The following is a 22,107-nucleotide window of genomic DNA, read 5'->3' as shown; positions in this document are numbered from 1 at the left end:
GAAGAGCTTTGGCAATATTGTGCCGGTCATACTTTGTTTCTAATCCAGGGAAGTACTATTAAGAATAAAAGGCAGATTTCATTCTGGTTTTTATTATTTTTCAGTTTTCACTGAACACTTTTCCAAATACATAACTCAAATTACTAAATACCAGAGTAAAGCCTTAAGTAAATAAAATCAAATTGATTAGTGAACATGTACGTAGAATTTGGAGGAAAGATAACTATTGCACTGAAGACTTGAGAACTAGAGTCAGTAACTTAATTATCTTCCTGAAATGCTGGAGTTTGTAAGTTTTTTAAAGTTTGTTAAGTTTTAAAGTTTGTAAGTATTTTTTTTTTTTTAAACTGTTAATGGTTTTGACCATTCAGGAATGCCCATGCTACATAAATATGAGCAATCCAGTATCCAAATGTAAAATTCTATTAAAAAATAACATTAGTAGTTCAATATCCCCCTGGTGTAAAGGAATAGTATCGATCCTGTCATGCAGAAGGGCTGTGTTGTGGGGGTTAGTTGCTAACTCAGAGAAGGATGCTGTATACAGCACACAAACAGTGCTCTGGTTGTTTCTTTTTGTATTATTTTGTGGTGTGGATGATTATCACAGCTCCCCGCATGCAGAGAGTGAGTTTCAAAAGGAGAGATGCTCTGAGGATGCTGCAGGGATCATCGCTATTTTCTGTGTGCTGGACCGGAGGGTGTGGCTGCTCCTTGCAAGCATATGAGCAAAATTCCTTATTTCTCCAGTGCCTCACAGTATTTTGAAGTCACTGCTGCTGTTCTGCAGCTCTTCCTTCCTTCTTGAAGAGTATAACCAGACAGCGATCTTCACATGGGCCTCAGGTTAATTATCAGAATACTACTTTACATGGCACGTTTAAAATGATAACAGAAAAGCTGTAGAATTCAAAACTATGAGCAAAAGTGGCAAGTTCTTGCTTGCCGTGGGTTTCTTATAAGTGTTGGCACCTTGTCAGGATTTCTAAACTGTCTGTGTGTTTTCCTTGCGACACGCACAACAAATAATCCACGGTGCCTGAGGCAGAGCTGGGGAGTGTGGCTGGTGTTCTGCTCTCCTGACCAGAAATCCAGGTTATGTTATCTAGTCAGTGTCATAAATGAGGAATAGTGTCAAAAGTTTTTTAACGATTCTGCACGCCCATACAACACAAGGGGTTTTCTGATGAGTTTAAGAGAACCTTTTTAAAACAAGTTTAAAAGATGGCTGAGACATATCACAGATTCAAAACATTAGGAGGGCAATGTGTATATGGTGTGTAACACGCTAAATGTAGGTTGCAGTCATTCAAATACATTTATCTGAAAATTCTCATTCCAATCTAGATGATGTTTAATGAAATGTTGAAGTACTGTATCCCTTAACCAGATAATATTAGTCTTTTAGAATAGCTCATTACACATCTCATCCATGACATATTTTATCCAGTTTCTTGCAAAAACCATGTACGAGCAAAGCATTATAAGAAGTGTCGATGATTTAGTTCTGAGCACTAAGCGTGCTTAGCATACGAGATATTCCTTCCCACTCATCAGGCAGCAGTCCATCAGTGCTTTAATTCTAAGTACTTAAAAGAATTATATGGGAGAGCAAGTATAATAATTTGTATGGGTACTAAGGAATCTGAACAGAACTGCTTCGCTCCAAGTTATAGGAAAATGCGAGAGGAGAATGAGTTACATAATAGCAGCTATAAGTCAGAGTAAAGGAAAAGTCTCCTCAGGGGTGATATTAGCATGTACAAGAGTAAGAACAGACTTTAAAGATAGTCTGGTGGAGTGCCAAGCACCAGCTCCCATTGTCTTTCTCAAAAGTGTGGGCACTGACCTCTCTTCCAATCAAGGGAACTTGAAAAATGCATGCATAATTGATTTTAAAAGCCATCCAGAATAGATTTCCTTTCCATGTGGAAATGGAGATGTCAGAGAGTAAATGGAATAAAGGGATATATCCAAGCTTTCAGATTTAACCCAGGCATTTCTCCTTTCTGAGTATTTCTCTGGCAATACTCTTCCTCCTCCTATCACCTCAGGAATAATAAACCAAAAATAATAATACCAGAACTCACTGAACCTGGAAATTAATTTATAATAAGAAATGTTTGCTTAAACAACTCTGCATTGACTTCACCTGTGATTGTGTTTTCTCCCAATGAACACCCTATTATAGTAGGGTAGTCTTCACCTCTATGCTGATATCTGAACACAGGTCTGTTCAGCTTTTCCTCAGACTTTTTAATTCCTTTTCCCAGTCCTTTTCTGACTGCACCCTAAAGTATTAATGCTGTCGTGCCTTCAGCGTGCGTTTGACTGAGCAGACAACAGCGGTACTGGACTGTGAACATAACCAGTATCTGGCACTTCACTTTTGACTTGCAGAAATTCTCAGAAAATGAGCAGAACTCAAACTGTGAAAGCTCATCGCTTTTTCAAGCATGTAAATATTGGGGTTTTTTTGTTTAAAAAAAAAAAAAAAGAATCCATCTCAATGGTCCGCAATCTTGAGTAGTCTTAAGTGGTCCAGAAAAATACAGCCTTTCTAATAAGAAATCTTGGTTTTCTATCTCTACTCAGATTTTGCTGGAATAGCTTGGCTCTGTGTGACAATGCTTTTTTTTTTTTTTTAAATGCTACATTACAACATTATCGTTCAGTACTATAGGCCTCAATATTTCTCTCCTTTAACCACGTTGAAAGCTCTGGTAACTGTAGAAGTCATGTTTAAATGGACACATAAATTTTGCACGCACCAAAGTATTTTTCAGAAGGCATTTATTATCTGGGTCTGTGCCATCAACTGATTCACAGTCCAAGGGAACAGGAATGTGTCTCAGGGTGTTGGCTTATGGACAGGCATGGTTTGGGAAGGTAAAAGGGCCTGCTGGAGGTTGAAATCTCAGGAGAGTCAAAATCAAGAGCAGTTGTTTTATTTTTTTGTTGTTTGGGTTTTTGTTGTTTGTTTATGTGTGTGTGTTTGTTTGTTTTTCCAGATGTAAACCATGTTGCTAAGTGTATGCTCTAGTCATCTTTAACAGGTTTTACCTCTAAATATTTTATAAAGGACGTTGCAGATTGCCTTCCTCCTGCACGGCACTTAGATTCTAAATTATCTTGTGATAAATCGCTTGTTGTCTACCTAGGCTTTGAAGATTACTAATTCCAGTCAGAACTAAATTCAAACATCATCGGTTAAGATAACCTTAATCATAATTTCTGAAGGTAAAATTGACAGCTTTAAGTGTATGTACCTTAAACAACAAAAAAGACATATTATTATATGAATGTGGGAGTAGGATTGCAGTATTTTACTAGTGCTATCTACTCAGAGGACATCCTGGCTGGTTTTCAAACAAGCAGCTAAACCCTGCTGTACACAAAGAAAAACAGTATAGGATGACCGAAGGTTTAATCCTTACTTCAGTGAGCATACAACTAAATTCACAGTGACCTTTATTTTTCCCCAGTTAATACTTCTCAGTGTATGTAGGCTTTGAATCAGTTTTTCATGCAGGCAGATTGTAATTTTTCCCCATTCATCAGAGATTGTCTATCAAGCCAGTGACAGGCATGCAAGAAACCTGTTTTTTATGATCCTGAAAACCCTTATCTTCACAAATCTGCACATAAGTAATGGGTAATGTAACTTCAGCTTACATGTTTATTTAAAATATGAGGAGTGATTTCAATATGATTCACTGCCTTTGTTCTCTTTTAACAGATTTGAATTGATTTCCTTTGAGTTCGTTCTCCATATACTTGAAGTTTTTCTTGCATCACCAAATCAATCATGATACCTGATCTCAACTCTGTATTCATTTTGTGTACTTTTAGTATGCATTCGTTACTGTAACAGTATTTAGAGGCATTTTGAAATGCATATGACCATATAAATGCATATTAAAAGTCTGTACAAAGAGCTTTGAAGCCATTAGTGTCACTTTTGTAGATAAGTACTCAGGGATTCTTAAATCCAGAGATTATTTGACTGCTTCACATGTTAAGCCATTAAATCCTCATGTGAAATGTAGTGTGGAATTTTTGATGAATATGGATTAGCTTATCATAGAGTTTTAGCAGCAAACTAATTTGTCGTCTTTCAAAAAAGACGACAGCTAGTAAGCTAAGCAAATGAACTGGCTGATCCTCAGCTATGGAAACATACAAAAAATGAAGAAAGAACAAAAACCTTCCTGATGCTTCATTTGTGTCATGTCTTAAAGTTCTGAGAGGTTGGCCCACAGGTTCCTTCTGAAAGAGTTAAAGCCTCTAATACTGTTTTGGTTGCTGAAATATAGAGGCTGTGAGTCCTAATGGAACTATTGTAAAAACCAGGCCATCTGTAGGAATGACTTTGCTTGTATTGAGCCCTTAAAAGCACCATGTGAACACATCTGCAGGGATGGGTTCCTTTGGTTTCTTTGGTCTTTTGTATGTCTCTAAATTGTATTGACTAATGTATTTTTTGTATTTTTGAGTACCAAAGGCTGGAGAAGTACTTTCCCGAGTTATCTGTTTAAGGCAACTTAAAAACAATATCGTGGTTTTAGCTTAATATGCAAGGTAGAGAGAAACTAGAAGATGTGATCTCTGTGTGTTCAATGGAAACCAAGGAGGTTTTGGCCTTAACTCAGAAACAACTCTTAAAGAATATGAAAATGGATAGGGAAATTATTATGAACCTAATTGTAAATAGCTGATACTTTTTCCTATTGTATTTAATATGATACTGTGTTAACTCTTATTTATTAAGTTATTACTGGAATTCCTTTCGTTTGTTTTTACTACTACTTTTTCGGTAGGCTGTACAGTGATAACCAGTTCAGAAAAGCCAGAACATAAATGGCTTCCCCAGCCTTAATTGCAGATATTGTGTAGCACATCCTGTTGCATTTCATCGTCTCCCTTGCAGTTGGCTGGGAAGGAGCCTGCGAGCTCAGAGGAGCGTGATGCCGAGACTCCTGAAGGATGCTGAACTCGGAGCTGCTGCCCGAACAGCTCCGCAAACCTTGAGCCTTTTACCTGAACTGCAGCATCCCCTGAGCGTAGGGCTGGAAGGGTCCTCTTGGGAACCTCATCCACAAATTAGGATTACTATATTATTTTTAATAGAGTTTTTTTTTTAACATTTGCTAAACAAGAAAAACAAGAGTTTTTTAAAAAATGTTATTATGCACTCTGGTTTAGGGCTAGCTAACCTTATCTGTTAAGAAGTTTTTCCTAGTGTGGAACTTGCCTGCTTTTCTTGCAAGCTGAGCTCATTGCTGTTTTCCCTGACTGCTGTGGACAAGGAGAATGATTGGTTTCCCTCTCAAATATTAAACTGCATATATATATATGAAGATTATTGCTGTGTCTTTCTTCATTCTTCTCTTGACTGAACAACCCCAGTTTGTTCAATGCCTCTTCATCAGATGTCTGCACTAACTCTAATTCCACCCTATATGCTCCTTTGTAGATTAAGTGATCCATTTTTCCTTTCTAAAATGAAATGCTAAGTATTTCAACGTATTTGTCATGTCATACTTCTTCAGTGAAGTAAGGTTATTTTTTTAACCTTTATTCGGAGTAGGGGCTGACTGCTTCTGAATCCATGCTATGACAGTCTCTGGAATCAGAATTCCTTGTAAAGTAGAATCGTAGAATCATTTCGGTTGGAAAAGAGCCTCAGGATCATCGAGTCCAACCATAACCTAACTCTAGCACTAAACCATGCCCCTAAGAACCTCGTCTAAACGCCTTTTAAACCCCTCCAGGGATGGTGACTCCACCACTGCCCTGGGCAGCCTGTTCCAATGCCTGACAGCCCTTTCCGTGAAGAATTTTTTCCTCATATCCAATCTAAACCTCCCCTGGTGGAACTTGAAGCCATTTCCCCTTGTCCTATGACTTGCTACTTGGGAGAAGAGACCAACCCCCTCCATGCTCAAACCTGCTTTCAGGTAGTTGTAGAGAGCAACAAGGTCTCCCCTCAGCCTCCTTTTATAATCAAAAGCCTTACTAAATCAAGGTAGAAGATATACAATATGCTTCTGTCCGCCTGTGAAGAAAGAAATAGGGGTAGTATGATCTGATTTGTCCTGGGGAAATACATGCTTGTCTATACTCGTCTTTTTGTGTTCCTTCTAGTCAGCAATACGCAACTGCCCATCTACAGATCCCTGCCGTCTAAAGAGGTTATGAAAAATAGTTGATTTAAGCAAGCCTCTTCTCAGAGAATTCTATTCTTTTGTGACCAGTGTTTGTGTTCACGGTGTTTGTGATATTTACAGGGCATTTTAATGAGGATTTCTTTTCCAATGAATGCAATCCCCAGCGCATGTACCATCAATAAATCTGGGCAAAAGGGCTACAGCATGCCAGAACGGATAGTGTGCGGGCTTAAATATACGGAGGGTGGAGTGGATGAAGCACGTGGCTTTGGAACAAGTTACCTAACATCTACTAGAGATTTTTTAGAATTTTTACTTTGGCCAAATGTGGGTGTATTTTTCTGCGCGTTTAAAAAGCAAGGCTTTTGCAAATTCATGTGTCCCATTCTAAAACATGTGGGCAAGATAGCTATTCAGTGAAAATGCCAGAACTCTTTTTAGCATTAGCAATTTTTTTCAATGTTTTTGAAACAGCTAAAGCACTTTTTTAATTGAAACTGGAAAAATTTAGAAAAAGCTTGGGGCATGCTGTCGAAAACAGTGTGTTTATTTGGAACTTGTTTTAACTTAAAATTAGATTTAACTGCATCTTATGAATTCTATTGCCATAGTATGACCACAGGGATTAAAGTAGAAGCAGTAAAAGTGTATGCTTTTTTTTGAACCGCAACAAATACCTGTTATACTCTAGTTATTTATACAGTTTTATTTTTGGGCACCTATACTGCAGTACATGATCTAGAAAATAGTGTGTATGTTCTTTCATTACCCCTTGCAAAAATTAAAATTCCCATGATTTTTGTTCTTATAGTAAGAAGTAATTTAGCCTTTCTCCCACCCGCTGGCAGAAGAAAAGGGTTGATGGGAGGAGAAGTTGAAATGGTAATAACTAGTTTATAACTGAGGTAATAGCTATAGGTTAAAGTTAGAATTATTCCTGGAACTGGATTTAAAAAAAAAAAAAAAAAAGGACGAAGACAGAATTAAGAGGATGAAGGATGAAGGTTCAAAGATTTGACAGGAAAAAGTGACTAATTACACAATTATATAGTACAGCAGTACAGGTTCTATCAAATCTAAGAACTTCAGAATTGGTTATTTATATTTTGTTTTACCCTGTATTTATATTCTTTGTTATGCTTTTTCAACAAGACTCTACCATACTGGCTTGGAGATTTTTTTCAGTCACATGAATTTGTTCTTTTCTGTGTTTTGGGGCAGGTAATTTGGTTGGTTGGTTTTGGTTTTTTGAACGTAACTGATTTTTTTTTTTTGAGGATTTCCACTTCCAGCTTTCTTGGAGAATAAAGAAAGGCAGATAAACCTCTCCAAATTATTTCCTCAGTACTGTTTGTCTTACTGTTGCTAACTTCTTTTTTAAAACTACCTCAATCTAAGCAGCATGTTAATGCTATTAGATGTCTTTTTCTATTGCATCTTAGTTTGTCTACTTTAAGTACTGCTTTTTAGCTCGTATGTTTATTTTGGATCATTTCATGCCTCTAATGAGACCCACATCCACAGATGTGAGAATGCTTTTTTGACATTAATTACAGCTATTATGATATAGTAATATCTTTACAAATTTCATATTTCCTTTAGTAAATGCTTATATGTATTTTTCTAGTTTCAACCATTGAGGTTGTGTTTATACTTCCATTTAAATAGATACTTCATTTTGCACTGCAGTGCGTTATCCTTTGTGTCTTGCATATCCTGTAACCCGCCTGGCCAGAAGCAGCACAACCATGCTCGGCTTTGTGAGTGCCTGTTACACAACTCAGCTTTCTGCAAAAGGACCATCCATTCTGCACAGTGCACAAAAGTCTGTCTTTAGCAATGTGCAGTGCTTTTAGCTTCTGCTGTAGTCTGTCCATGCAAAATTGTCAATTACCGTCTGCTCTGCTCTCAATATTTTTGAAAAATGTGAAAATGTTCACAGAGCTTTTTTTTCTCTCACTTTTTTCCGAAGTTTAAAATATTTGTATTTTTCCACCATCTCTTCTGTTGCACCCTTCCACCTGCCAAGTATGTATTAATCCTCCTTAAAAAATACTTGATTTTTTTCTCTGAGAATACTACTCTTATGGTTGTTCTTCAGTACAGTCAGGTATAATCCATAGCAGAATACTATCCCAAACCAAATCTCTTTTGGCATGAATTCAGTTTTTTAACCAGATTTATTGCACCACTTATCACATGGAAATACTGTAAGCCCTAGTCAAGTCATTGCCCCAAGTACCTTCTGCCTTAAACTGCAGTTGAAACTTGCAGTTTGCAGGCATCACATTTTCAACTGATTAAAACCAACCTACGTGCAGGTTTCCTTTCAGTTGGAATCACAAGACTGTAAATGAAATCTGAGGGCGGGAGGATGTTTTTCTATATCTGACTGAAGATAGAAAGAGTAAGTGTTGCTTATCACGGAAAATACAATGACGAAAACAAGCTCTTTTTTTTTTTTTTTTTTTTTTTGAGTTGGTAAATGCCTAAGCACTCTTCAGGGCACCTGCTAAAGCCGCACCATACACCTGATGTATATGTAGTTAACCAGCCATTCCTAATTTCAGATTACTTTCTGGAATTGAAATACAAATTGAAGTAACCTGCAGGGCAATATTTTTGTTGTGCAAGTTTCTTATAGAACTAAATTACAGATAGATTTGCGCAGAAGTCTGAGGAATATTGTATTATTACTACTCTACTGACTGAGCCGCTCTTCTTAACTGTGATTTGTTCCGCACAATGCATTATTCTTCTTATCAAAGGCAGATCTCATTCAGGTTTTATATATTGCTCTGCAAAGATCTATTCAAAAAGCTGAGCAAATCCAGAACTTTGTAATTGTATTCCTATTGACTTTTTAGTTAAGTACACAAAATAACATAGCTTGGTAATATACTATGTCTTTTGTCTTAGCTGAACACCTTTATTTTTGGATCATTTATAATCTGAATAAGGTCATAAGACCCTACTTCTAGCTTGTTGACTCCTAATCTGACCACTGTGACAGAATAAAGAACGTGAATAAAGGCATTTCACAATTCACCTTTTCTCATAAAGGAGCTGGTTGCTGTCAGACCTTTCATCTCCTAAGGTAAAATGAGAATAGAACCACTTGGATGTACAAGTGAGAGAAAGCACCAGCATCTTGAGTTTTATACTTTCTTGGGCTGTTCACTCCAGTTGTTTGCTCTTTTGTTTGGCTAACAAGTAAATATTATAACCTGGCTCGAAACCCTTGATACCTATTCATTTTATGCTTGGTGCCCTACCTTGCTCTATTAAAAGGCAATAATGCACTTTCTTCCTTTTCTGTAACCTCATTATGTTGTTGCTAAATCAACTCAATTGTACCAGTGCTGGTCTCCTGAGGCTGCTGTGAGAAAGCATTTTTGGAAGAATATCAAGAATGAGGCCCAGGGAATAGGCTACTCTGACGAGGACATACAGCCTTCCAGAGATTTACTATGTTATTGAGCTTGGGGGAGAAAATAGAATGTTTTGTTGGTTTTCTAATGTTTTCTGGCAGATAAATTTATAACAACTTTGGAGATCTTCCAGACTAGTCAGCAGCCTTCTGAAGCCTTTTAATTCCCGTGTTCCATTAAGCACAAAAATATTTTGCTTTATTTGCATACAAGAATTATTGACAAGTCAGGGACCAATTTAATTCTGTTAAAATTAAAGTTTAAATTAGGTAAGACCAGATATTCATGGAGATAAACTTTATAAAAGGTATTGCATAAAGCTTTAGAATGAAATCACTATTTTAAGCTATTTACTTTTCTTAACTCTGCTTCTAATGGCAAGTAGATCCCCTTGGCAAAAAAAAATCCACTATGCTTGTCTGAACTTTTCCTTACTTTAAAACTGTATTTCTCTCACCTTTGTCAGGAAAGATCAAATGCGTTGGTTGTCATCTGCAAATCAGACACTTAAAAATGCTTAAAGTACATCTCACTAACATGAGTAATGTCAGGAATGTGTATTATCTCATTTGTAACAGTGATCGTGAGACAATCTCAAAGTTTTACACAAAATGAACAGTATTCTGTATTTGGTATGAGTCCTGCCTTACTGATGCAGTACTAAACCCAACATTTTGTACTTAACTGAGTACCGTTTTTTTTAGAGAAAACAAACAAACAAACAATTTTTCCTTTCCATTTTGACACTCTTCAAAATCCATAAACTAAAATCTATTATGGCTTTAATTTTTTCCTAATTCTGTGAGCATAAGGTATAACAGGACTGCTTAGAGATTCATGAGATAAATGTTATTTCCTACAAAACACCCAAAATAGATTTCCGGTCATGTTTAGTACAGTGACCCTTAAGTACTGGTGTCTTACTGGCTGCTTCTATAAATCTTGCAATTTGGGACAACTTTGTTACATTTCGTATCACAAATGAAAACATGTTTATACTCCCTTTTTGTATGTTTAGTTCTCTCATCCTGTGAGTTACTGATGTAATCTTTATCAAGGTACAGCTGTTTAAAGGAATAGACCTCATTTTAATTTTACAGCAGGTCATTACAGGAATTATCCCGTTAGGCAACATATGAGAGCAAGCCCAACCTCCTGCTATATTTAGGAGGAGAGGTTTGTGCAGCTTGCAAACTGTTCTTTAATTCTGCCAGTTGAATTTCTTTCTGCTTCCACAAGGAAATAGGTCTTTGCTCCACTGGCCTGAGTGCAAGAGGTATTTAATGGAGGAAATTTAATTCCTCATTCTCCATGAAAGTGCCGTGGGAGGTCTATGCTTAGGGGTTTGGTTGGTTTGTTTGTTGTTTACTCTGCATTTGGTATGTGAAAAACAAGGCCTTGACTGTTTGAAAAGAGTTTGCAATCAAAGTCGCAGAATCCTGTTTGCAAACATAAATTAGAGGAATGTTGTCAATGGTCTTTAAATCCTTTGGTTTTGTTGCGCTATTGTTTTGCATCCCCTGGCACAAAGGGAGAATGCCTGGGGGAAGATGGTGTTGCTTAGGGAGTTGAGATTTCCATGTTAATGGGGATATCAAATGCCAACCCAAACAAGAATATAAAACTTAAAAATAGTAAACCAGTCATTCACGAGTTTTCTTTCCCAGTGGAGTCCTCTAGGGATCATTTCTAGTATTTTTAGTAGTGACCTGGAAGTATCTGTAAAATTATCACTGCACTGAGCGTGCAGAGATCGTGAGGACTAAATCTTTTACTAAATTGAGTGCTGGCCAACAATAAGCATTTCAGTACAGAAGCTGGGGACTTTTCCTGGGAAACAGTGTCTTGGAAAGGGATTTTTATTTTTGCAAGGGGCAGCTATTTCTAAAAGAAAGTCACTGTCCTTGGGAGGCCCATAGTCAAAAGGGCTAACAGGACTTTTAAGCTGTTGTATTTGCTGTTGTAACAGTTCTATTGGGAAGTTGAGTGCTGCTCTATTGTCAAGTCATGAAAAAAAGCTGAAATATTGATAGGGTTCCTTTAAGCCTTCCTTACAGTGCTATACTGAAGTAGTTATTTCTAAACAGCTCATCAGAAATATATCTATATATTTTTTTTTTAAAGGGGATCTGGTATCAAGATCTGTGACTATCTAAATAAGTAATAGCTTTCTATTTCTTAATCTCATGGATAAAGTATCACAAATCTAAAAAATTAGAAACTGAACCTTGCATGTATTGTTTATGCTGTTTACAAGATCTATGGGAAAAATTCACTGTCTCTGAAAACTATTATGCCAGGTTTCAGTGTTTATTAAATAATTACTAATTGGACAAACAATATATTTTTTAAGTCCTATTGTATGTGTTTTCTTGGAGAACTTTCAGATAATCCCACCAATTCCTTTCCTTTTCATTAGCTATTCTTTTGGGCTGAAGGTTATTTCTCACGTGTCTAACTTGAGAGAAAAAAAAAAAAGCTAGCACGAGTATAGGCATTTACAATTTACCAAATTGTTTATGTTCCTCTTTTCACAATACATAAAATTGCAAAAGGTTGAAGTAAAATCATGGTATTTAGTGGGAGCAGTCTTCATAGGCGTGATTGATGATATCATTAAACCTCATATTATTTCATAAAAGCCTTCATAAATCAATGCTATTTGTGTAGTGAGATTAAATTGAAAAATACCATCACAATGACTTACTGTCATTCAGAATCTATCTATCGGCCAGTGTAGGAGTTAGGCTGACCCAAGGGCTAAACATGAAATATTTAACAGGAGTAATGTTGGAATCGGATCTGCGGTTGGACTAGATGGTCTTAAAAGTTCTTTTCCAACTTAAATGATTCTGTGATTTTATGTTCACTTCATAATGGAAAAGGCAGCTCAGGTGATCTGAAAACATACCATTAGAAAACTGGGATTCATAAGCTTTCATGGTGTAATATTGAAGAGAAATAGAGTTCATCCTTGAAGGCTGTTTTCTCCCATGTTTAGTGTGTCTTTTTTTTTTTTTTTTCTTTTTTTTTTTTCCTTTTCAAGAAACAGGTTGGTTAATTTTCTCCAGTTTTGATCAGGTGCTTTAGGGGTGTGTGTGTTTATATAGTAAGAATACTTGATTCTGTGGTGTGTGTGGTTCTTTTGTTTGTTTGTGTGGGTTTTTTGTTGTTTGTTGGGGTTTTGTTTGTTTGTTTTCTGTAGGAATATAAAATGAAGTCAGATGTTATCCAGTTTGATTCTACCTTTGATATGAAAAGGAAAGTTTGGGTGCATTCCTGACTTACTCAAATACGGGTCTAATATGTAAAGCTAAATACCTGTTGTATTTCTTGAGATATTACAACTAGATAAAAAAACCTCTGCTGTTACTGAAATGATTTATTATTTCTTCATTATTAACTATCTTTTGGTTATGGTTTCTCAGAATTTAATAGAGTAATTATCCTACATTAAGTTTCTTTTGTAGATTGCAGCTGCCAATCATAGTAAACTTATTCTTTAGCAGTAAGTACCTGTTACATCCGTGCTGTATTGAAAATTAAATGATCTTCAAAACTGAGCTGTTTTATACTTGATCCTGTAGAAATGTTTTCACATTAAACTTAAATGTCATGAAAACTGTTGCAGGCTTTTCTTCAGATTTTATGTGATTAAAGAGTCTAATTATGATGATGCTATTGACAGAAACATTTTACATTTATCAGGTTCTCAGTCTGTTTAATGCATTTAACGAATTACATTTCATTTTAATTAGTGATGTACAGTATGTGAAGCCAAAGGCTTTACAGAAGTTTTTTTACAATTAAGGAGGTATTTTTATCAAACAAAATTGTGATGATATGAGTAGTTGGCAAGACTTGCATGTTGTTGATGTTGATTGTGGATGTTATTATATAGCATATCTTTATAAAGCTGATGTTATTGATTTGACTTACGTAGTAGCTACTCTTGTTTTGTGCTAAGGTTTATGCTGCATTAAATGGACAGTAGTTACTGGGCTGCATTTTATGAAATTAGCACTGGTCCAGTTTGCCGAGGGTGCTTCCAGCACTGGGTTAATGATGCATATGGACTATCTGTCAAACTTTTGTCATCTAAAATTAGGGGCAAATGAAATGCAATTTTTTTGTCTCCTATTAGTAAAGAAATGACTGATCGTACCTGTGTTTCACAGAATGAGGCATAGGAGAATTTTTCATTTAAGTTTCTAATGGCCAAAACCTGGAGGCACCCAAGAGCTGGTTTCATTTAGAGTCTTTCTAGATTGGCAAAATGTTGAGCACGCATTAAATTGTTCATTTTGATACTATGGAGAAGAGAGGAAGAAATAAAAATAATTTCAGTAAGTGGATTTAGTCACCCAGTTGATGATGTTAACCACAAGCTGTTTGTGTGCCAGAGCTGGGGAAGCATTGGCATGTAACAGCAAATGCCACCAAAACTAACATCTCACAGACCTGGACTCCAACACACTATCAGGGAATGAATTAATTTGTTAAATTTGAACGATGAAGGTAGATCATACTACTGGTGTAACAGCAAATGTGCTCTGAGGTGACTTTGCTGTGACTCACTCTCTCCAAGCAGAAGCAGCATGGTATTAGTGTTTGAAATGACACAGAGGAATATACAGTGAGAGAGAGAGAGCAAAACGGGAGTAATTTTCTTTTAAATTGAGGCAGTGCCTCATAAAAGAATTTCAGGGTTGTTTTTTTCTAATATGTATCACTTAAATTTTTGTTAAAATTGAATGACAGTGTGTTATTTGCATTACCGTGAATTTCTTTGGTAATATAGTGATTCATTTTGCTACACACAGTGACTCCAACACAGATACAAGAAACATTCTTTTTTGGGAACAGTAATAATTATGCAGTAGGGTCCACAATTACTGGCAGCATATCACTGCTTTAGAAATTGATCATTAAAACCACCCAGAAATTGCAAAATACATCAGTTTTTATGTTATTCTATATTACCCTTTGCTATGTCTAACTACTGTAGACTTTGGTCTAATACACACACCTGTTTAGGAAGAGCAACAAAGAATTCTTCTTAGAAACCTTGCAAGTAGCATAGCAGACAAATCATGTAGTGTTGCTCTGAATGCAGCATCATCTGCTCAGAATCATTACGAAGCAGAATCCTTTCTTCTCGTACCTATTTAAATACCTATGGAACCTTCTGAGGCAGCAGCAGCTTAGCTCTATCTACCTTAACCTCCTATTAAATTAATATTTCATCTGTCTGACCAAGAACAGTTCTGCTGTGCTGCAGAGCTGGAAGAACTGTCCTCAGTGGACTAATGAAGTTCTGCATTTCCTGATAAAACAACGCTTGCATTGAAGCAAAGCGTGTTTTGTGAGCTCAGGGAAGTTTCAAAATGAAAGGCCCTTTTAAACCTGGGGGGTAGGAAGGCCGTACAGAGGGATCTGGACGGGCTGGACCGATGGGCTGAGGCCATTTGTAGGAGGTTCAACAAGGCCAAGTGCTGCGTCCTGCACTTGGGTCAAAACCACCCCAGGCAGCGCTACAGGCTCGGGGAAGAGCGGCTGGAAAACCGCCTGGTGGAAAAGGACCTGGGAGTGTTGATTGACAGCAGCTGAACATGAGCCAGCGTGTGCCCAGGTGGCCAAAAAGGCCAACAGCATCCTGGCTTGTATCAGGAACAGTGTGGCCAGCAGGACTAGAGAAGTGATTGTGCCCCTGTACTCGGCACTGGTGAGGCCGCACCTCAAATCCCGTGTTCAGTTTTGGGCCCCTCATCATAGGAAGGACATGGAAATACTGGAGAGAGTGCAGAGGAGGCAACGAAGTCTGATGAGGGGTCTGGAGCACAAGTGTGATGAGGAGCAGCTGAGGGAGCTGGGGCTGCTCAGCCTGGAGAACAGGAGCTGAGGGGAGAGCTGATCGCTGTCTGCAACTGCCTGAAAGGAGGTTGGAGCACGGAGGGGGTTGGTCTCTTCTCCCAAGTAGCAAGTGATAGGACAAAGGGAAATGGCCTCAAGTTGCGCCAGGGGAGGTTCAGATTGGATACGAGGAAAAAATTCTTCACGGAAAGGGTTGTCAGACATTGGAACAGGCTGCCCAGGGCAGTGATGGAGTCACCATCCCTGGAGGGATTTAGAAGGTGTTTAGACGAGGTTCTTAGGGACATGGTTTAGTGCTAGAGTTAGATTATGGTTGGACTCGATGATCCTGAGAGTCTCTTCCAGCTGAAATGATTCCATGGTTCTATTAGGTATGGGGAGTTTCCTGCTAATCAAAGTACCTTCTTTGTGGACTCGCGTGTTGAGGTTTAGAGCAGTGAGAGACTTGCTGAGTATGGTGTCCTTCTTTGAGTGGCACAAATTTTGATGGTCTGTTAGAGTAGTAATAAGAAACTGTTTCGAGAGTCTGAAGCTTAGCAATGGCTAAACAGAAGAATAAAACCATCTTTTTTCTCAGAAAAATCTGACTTTTGATATTAATTTCAATCTTATTGAAATGTAAAGTTGTTTATGGTCAAGCTTAGATGCATTAATGTTTGTTAATTGGAAATGGGGACTGAAGACCCAGGTAGCTGATGGCCTTATTATGTTTTTGCATTACAAAGGCCCATGTGAGAACAGTGGGAATGCTCAATATAATTGTGGGTTTATATGCAAAGTGATTAATATGATATTTTTCAAGGAAGAAACTTGACTCACATGGGGAAAAAAATGAACACTAGACTATCTCTCCTTAGCCTTTGATCCAGCAGTGATGGATAGTAGAATGGTAACAAAACAAAATGTGCTTGTTTAAGTCGTATGTTCATTTCACAATAACGTTTTCATTATTTCGTAGGTTTACTTGGGAGTCTCATTTTATATTCCTGTTCTTTTACGAAATACCTAGTATTGACTGTATTTGAGCGCTATTAAATTGTTTCAGGCCTACATTTTTGTAGCTTATTACATCAACAATTGTACTTTCTTAAACAAATGCATTTGGATTATGTCCTGTTTCCCTGTGAATTTTTAGAAAAAATAGAAATTTTAGAAATTATTATTACAGTTTAGTGTTAATGAGGGTCATAGTTAACATAAAGGGAAACTTTGTTTCAGGATTCGGAGAGTTAAAAATAAGTTCTATACATTCAAATGACAAATAATGCTCCTAATACCTGATACCGTAGGCATAAGTTTAGGAAATGTAGCCAATCTCTTGTTTGTGGACAAGCAATATATAAGCAGTTATTACATTAAGTTTGTTCTGTCACCAGCGAGGAGATACGATAGAGAACATGCTAATTATAAAAGATTAGTGAGATGTATTTTGGAAACACAGTTGTCATGCTAAGATAGGAGAAACTCAGAACAGGGAGTGAGTTTTGCATCACTTTTAAAACGGCACACTGAAACCAGGGATCCCAGATTCACAGTTTTAACTTAAATTAACAATCTGATTTTTCAAACGTTTTCGTTGACACCACACAGCTGATGGGTGCCTCTGTCTGTACGGAGGCACCTGAACCTAAAGCCAGGAAACACATATGAAAACCCAAGACTGGCATAGGTGTCCCAGAAGAAAACCTAGAAACAGCTAATAAATTCATCAGAACTTGCAGGCAGCTGCATTTCAAAGGAAAAGGTATTCATGAATCCTTCAGGAAGCTTGTGAATGTCTTTTGCTTGTATTCGATTTTTTTCATTTGTTTGCTTGAGAGGTTTTATTCATTTCTACCACCGAATTAAAATTTTGTTTAGCAATCATACTGTAGATACACTAGATGCTGTCATTTGCCTTCTGAATGACTCTCTGACATACGTACCACAGAATCATCAGATCTAGAATATCATGAATTTGAACTGTGGGCTGTTGATGGAAGGGAAGGTGAAGAATTGCTAGATTTTGTTCCCAACTCTGTATTCTTCTTTGAACTTTAAATATTTAAAACATTTTTGTTTAGTTGAAGAGCTGCTCGTTAAGTGGATGAATCACATTGAGTTTTCTTAATTAGCTGTCTCTATGTCTTTGCCTAATATGGCAGAGCTTACATTTCTTTTGGCTTTTTCAGGTATGAATACCAGCAAGAGTGAGACAGTGAAAGACCATCCATTGAAACCCTCTAGAAGATCGATGCCATGCCTTGCCCAGAGCCAAACGCATCCTCAGAGCCTGAGCAAACATTCCTCGTTCCTGCAGCCAAATCGTGTGCAGCCGCAGCCCCGGCCGCAGCCTCTCAGCGCAGGAACATCTACAGCCACGGTGGATGTTGTGTCGGAACGAGGTAGGAGGTTTTTCCTCTGTCAGGAGCTTGTTCCAATGCTGGGAATGGAAGGGATCTACGGGAACATCATCCAAAGTCTTGTGGTGTCTTAGATATAATTTTCTAGCATCTTTCATTAAATGATAGAGGCATCTGATGAGCTTTGATTTGTTTAGATATCTGTGGTTTGCCAGAGAGATATTTTTGCACAAAGCAGCTAGAAGAACTGTGGTGTGAGTTCTTGAGTGAATCTCTATAATGTTGGAAGCGAGGGTTAAACTAATTTTTATTTTATTTTTCTGAATTACGAGATTACTTCCTTCTCACTGAAAACAAGACAAGAAAGTGCTGCTGTATGCTGGGGAAGAGCACGAAGGTCTCTGTAGTCTGACCTAAAAGAAAGAAAAAAGAGATTAGGTTTTTGGCAAGAAATGTCTTTAAGTATGAACAAGTAGGAGGAGATGCATTCGTTGTTGAATATCAGAATCAGGGAAGAGTGGTATGGAGAGAATGAGAGAAAGGGGAGAAAATCTCTATGAATTTTAGCTTGTGTTGGAAAAAACAACTACTTTTATTCTAGGATTTCTGTTTTAACAGATAAAAATTCCTTAACAGAGAGACTAGTCCAGTTGGAGATCCCAGTCACTATGTGTGTCACCTGTTGCCAACTGTGTGTGAACCTTTATAGAATAAATTAACTCAGCTGGCTTCTGCTACTAAATTTTGATAAGTCCTTCCTTAATGTTGATAGGCACTAATTATTACACTAGTAAGTTATTTTACGGAGTTAAACTGAGGAATAAAGTCTTCATTAAAGTGGTGGTGTTCTTTTTTCCACCAATGGAAAGTACTCTTTGAAACTTCAGCCTAAAATTTTTCATTTGAGTCACTGACAGCTTTAAAAATTGTATTTTTTACTTATAAAATACATGCGAATACTGATATGAATATTGCCTTTATTCCAGCTAAAGTGATGGAGACTTTGGAAAACAACTTGCTTAAGCTGTCTAATACAGAATACAGTGATCCATTTTTAGGTAAGTTTAAGTCTGAACTGAAATAATAATAATAAAATAGTGATTCTTCAATTCTGCAATACTGCTCTTGAAGTATTTAGGTGTGGAAAGACCACACTTGCCTTGAACTGCCAGGTTTTTGGGAGGAGACTAAATGTGGCTGAAGAAATATGTGCCGTCATAAATTTTCCGATATGTTCTCACCTTTAAGACTAACTTCTCTGTCTTTAGTCTCTATTTACTGTATTTTTTTCATACATTCACTGTAACTTTTCCCATAACAATCCTTCATAATATATTCACTTCAAAGCATGTATTTGAAATTTCTTTGAAATAGTTATTATTTTTCAGTTGTGATTAATCTTGTATAGCCATGTTATTCAGTATTGTCGTGGCTGCAGTTATGTTGTTTTTTGCTTTAGCTATTCATGTATATTTGCTTTAGATATCAATGTATAAAAAGTGTTCCCATCTGGGAGGAAAACAAAGTTACGCAGAAAGATACCTATAATTGGGGCATATTTGTACCTGCATTAGTACCATTCTGATACCTTAAGTCAAAGTAAGTAGGAAAGGAGTTACTCTTAGAACAGTCTCATCCTTGCAACTGCAAAATGAGTCTGTATAGACATACACGAGTAGTAATTTGCAAATTCCAAAATTAATTAATTTTGAAATTCCTTGGCCTTGTATGACCTATTTGAAGTATACACAAATATTGCTGCACCTTGTACAACTACTGTGAAAGATCATTTTGCTCACAGTCAATGTAACATCAAACTAGAAATCATATCTTCATGCTGAAGGAAAGGGATCTGCTTTCAGAAAGCTATTTCTGCTCATCTCGGACATGTTTTAGCATTGATTTTTCTTGATGCCCAAAACATCTGATAGATAAGAGTCTCTTCAAGGTCTCCTAAAGAGGTAGCTACTGGAAATGTGAGTGAAATTGATACTTTCTCCATAGCAAAATCAAAATGTTCCAAAATCATGACACAGACCAAAAATTTTACATGAAGGTTGTATAAGAAAATCGTGAAATCCTGTGTCTCAGCAAGGTTCCACTTGAAGCTGCTGCCCTCTCTTAGTGTGATTGCTTTCATTGGGTGGGCAAGCATGCATACTAGAAGATTTCACTCTTATAATTTGCTTCAATTTTTTTTTTATATCCTGTTCTATTTTTTACTAATTGCTTACACATACACGTGCTGATATTATTGCATATTTATGTATGGCAGCAAGAATTCTTTCTCCTAGTAAGCAATGAGCTGTTTCTCATTCACGTCACCTAGTTTTCACCTGAGAAGATTCATGGAGGGCTTGGTGATTGAGGAAAAGATAGATTGAGTCTCATCAGCTTAAAATTGTGTTCGACTTTGCTTTGGATGTTTCTTCTCTTCTGACTACAACTATGCTCTTTGAAGAGACAGAAAAAATATTCAAATGGTAGCCCTTTGCTAACTCGATTCATTAATTTGCCTGTGTTAATTGAGTCAATCCCAAATTAGATCATTGAAATTGGTGAAGTTACTCTATATTTGCAGAAGTGTAATTGGTGAGGATGTTCAGCTACAAGCACAAAAGGAAGCAGTATTAATAAGAAAATCCCAGAAGTCAAGAGTAAGAATTGCCTTACATGAAACTCAGCATTCTCAGTTAGGTCATGAAGAGAAATGAGGGACAGTTAAAGGTGCATTTTAAAAAATAGCCTTTTTGTAAACCTTCAAAATACACTTTGCTTGCACTTAAGGATTGTACTTACGTGGTTAAGAATTTGTCTTTGATAGTGAAATTTTCTACTAAAAAAAAAAAAAAAAAAGGAATGTTCCTGCTTGAACTTCAGTCACCAAATAGGTGAAAATGATGCACTGCTGCTGCGTGCATTAGTCGGTACCCTGGCACTTTGGAGTTTGCAAAATAGGCTGATTAATGGGTATCATCTTCTTAGTGAACCTTTTCAAACTGCTCTCCTGAGAACGTGAAAGAATGCTGAATTAAGTGAATGTGGTGAATTTTTAATTAGACAGCATCATGGAACCGTACATAAAATAGGCCAAGTGGCTTTCTCCGCTTCCGGAATTGTGCCCGTAGGCAAACTGGCTTCTTGTGAGGAGGGGATTAATGGGCATCAGATACGAGACTTCAGTGGAAAGGTTCCGTTGCCTATAGATGAGGCTATAAATCTGTGGGACTTGTTTAGTTAGTGATGTTGATGGATTTATTAATATAAAGAAAGAAGATAATGTGTTACACCTTAGGTAAAGTGTGGTTGTAGAATTCGGTGTTCAGTCCAGAGCAAAATCATGTTATTACTTCTACTTCCTGGAGAAAGTGTTTTCTTTTCCTATATGTTTGCACTATAGAAGAGTATAAAGTTTTGGTTTAGGTGACCTTTGTCACTTATTGTGACTTGAGTTCACAAAACAAAAAACTAAGATCAGAGTTCCCAGTTCACTGAAGAATGTCAACCCCTCCAGCTACACTGCAGCTTCTTTTAGATTTTTTACTCATCAGAGTGAAAGATTCCTGGGTTTTGACTATTCAGAAAATGCCTTTTTACCTAAGAACTTCTCCAAGAGACTAATATACCTGCTAACCAATATAATGTAGTTGGTGAAAAATAATTATGGTGAAGTTATTCTTGACAACACGACTTCAAGTGTGCCAGAGCCCTGGAACAGGCTGCCCAGAGAGGTTGTGGAGTCTCCTTCTCTGGAGACATTCAAACCCACCTGGACACATTCCCGTGTGATCTGCTCTGGTGAACCTGCTTTAGCAGGTGTGTCGGACTAGATTATCTCCAGAGGTCCCTTCAAACCCCAACCACTCTGTAATTCTATAACAAGACACATCAATTTTTTTCAACTCAGCTGCAAGTCAAATCCTATAACCACACACATGGGGGAATTTTCTGAATAAGCTTTTTGATGAGAACATTCCAATTTGGCAAGTCGTCTTCAGAACTGTTTACATATGGTTAGAAAAGGGTAGTATTTCTTGCTGTGGAGGCGACCACCACAGAGCAACCAGTACCCTGTTGCGGAAGCTACGACAGAAGACTGAGGTTCCAGGTACTGAATTCTACAGGAAAGACCGACTTCGTAACGTTGTTAACAGACTGTTTTGAGGTAGTACTTGAAGTTTTGCCTGAAAGATGCATGAAGTTTTTGTTCTAGTATGAAATGGGAACAGTTCAGAGCAACTTTTATAGAGGCATTAGAAGTATTTATTGCCTAACTATATAATCTTTGAT

General features: G+C 37.2%; 1 protein-coding gene across 3 annotated transcripts in view; it reads left to right on the top strand.

Moving 5' to 3' along the window:
• The window catches only part of ANO3 (anoctamin 3), a 179,227-nt gene that overhangs the window by 84,852 nt on the left and 72,268 nt on the right, over positions 1-22,107 (top strand). For 2 of the 3 annotated variants that reach the window (XM_065635814.1, XM_065635815.1), the window contains exons 2-3: positions 17,647-17,859; positions 18,804-18,875. In XM_065635814.1, the coding sequence (XP_065491886.1) occupies positions 17,647-17,859; positions 18,804-18,875 (285 nt within the window). Of the gene's footprint in view, positions 1-17,646; positions 17,860-18,803; positions 18,876-22,107 lie in introns of those variants that run through there. The other variant, XM_065635816.1, reaches the window with a different exon arrangement.

Source organism: Caloenas nicobarica, chromosome 5, assembly GCF_036013445.1.
Source record: "Caloenas nicobarica isolate bCalNic1 chromosome 5, bCalNic1.hap1, whole genome shotgun sequence".
Classification (NCBI taxonomy): domain Eukaryota; kingdom Metazoa; phylum Chordata; class Aves; order Columbiformes; family Columbidae; genus Caloenas; species Caloenas nicobarica.
Note: the sequence above shows the minus strand (reverse complement) of the source record. Positions and strands in the feature narration are given on the sequence as shown.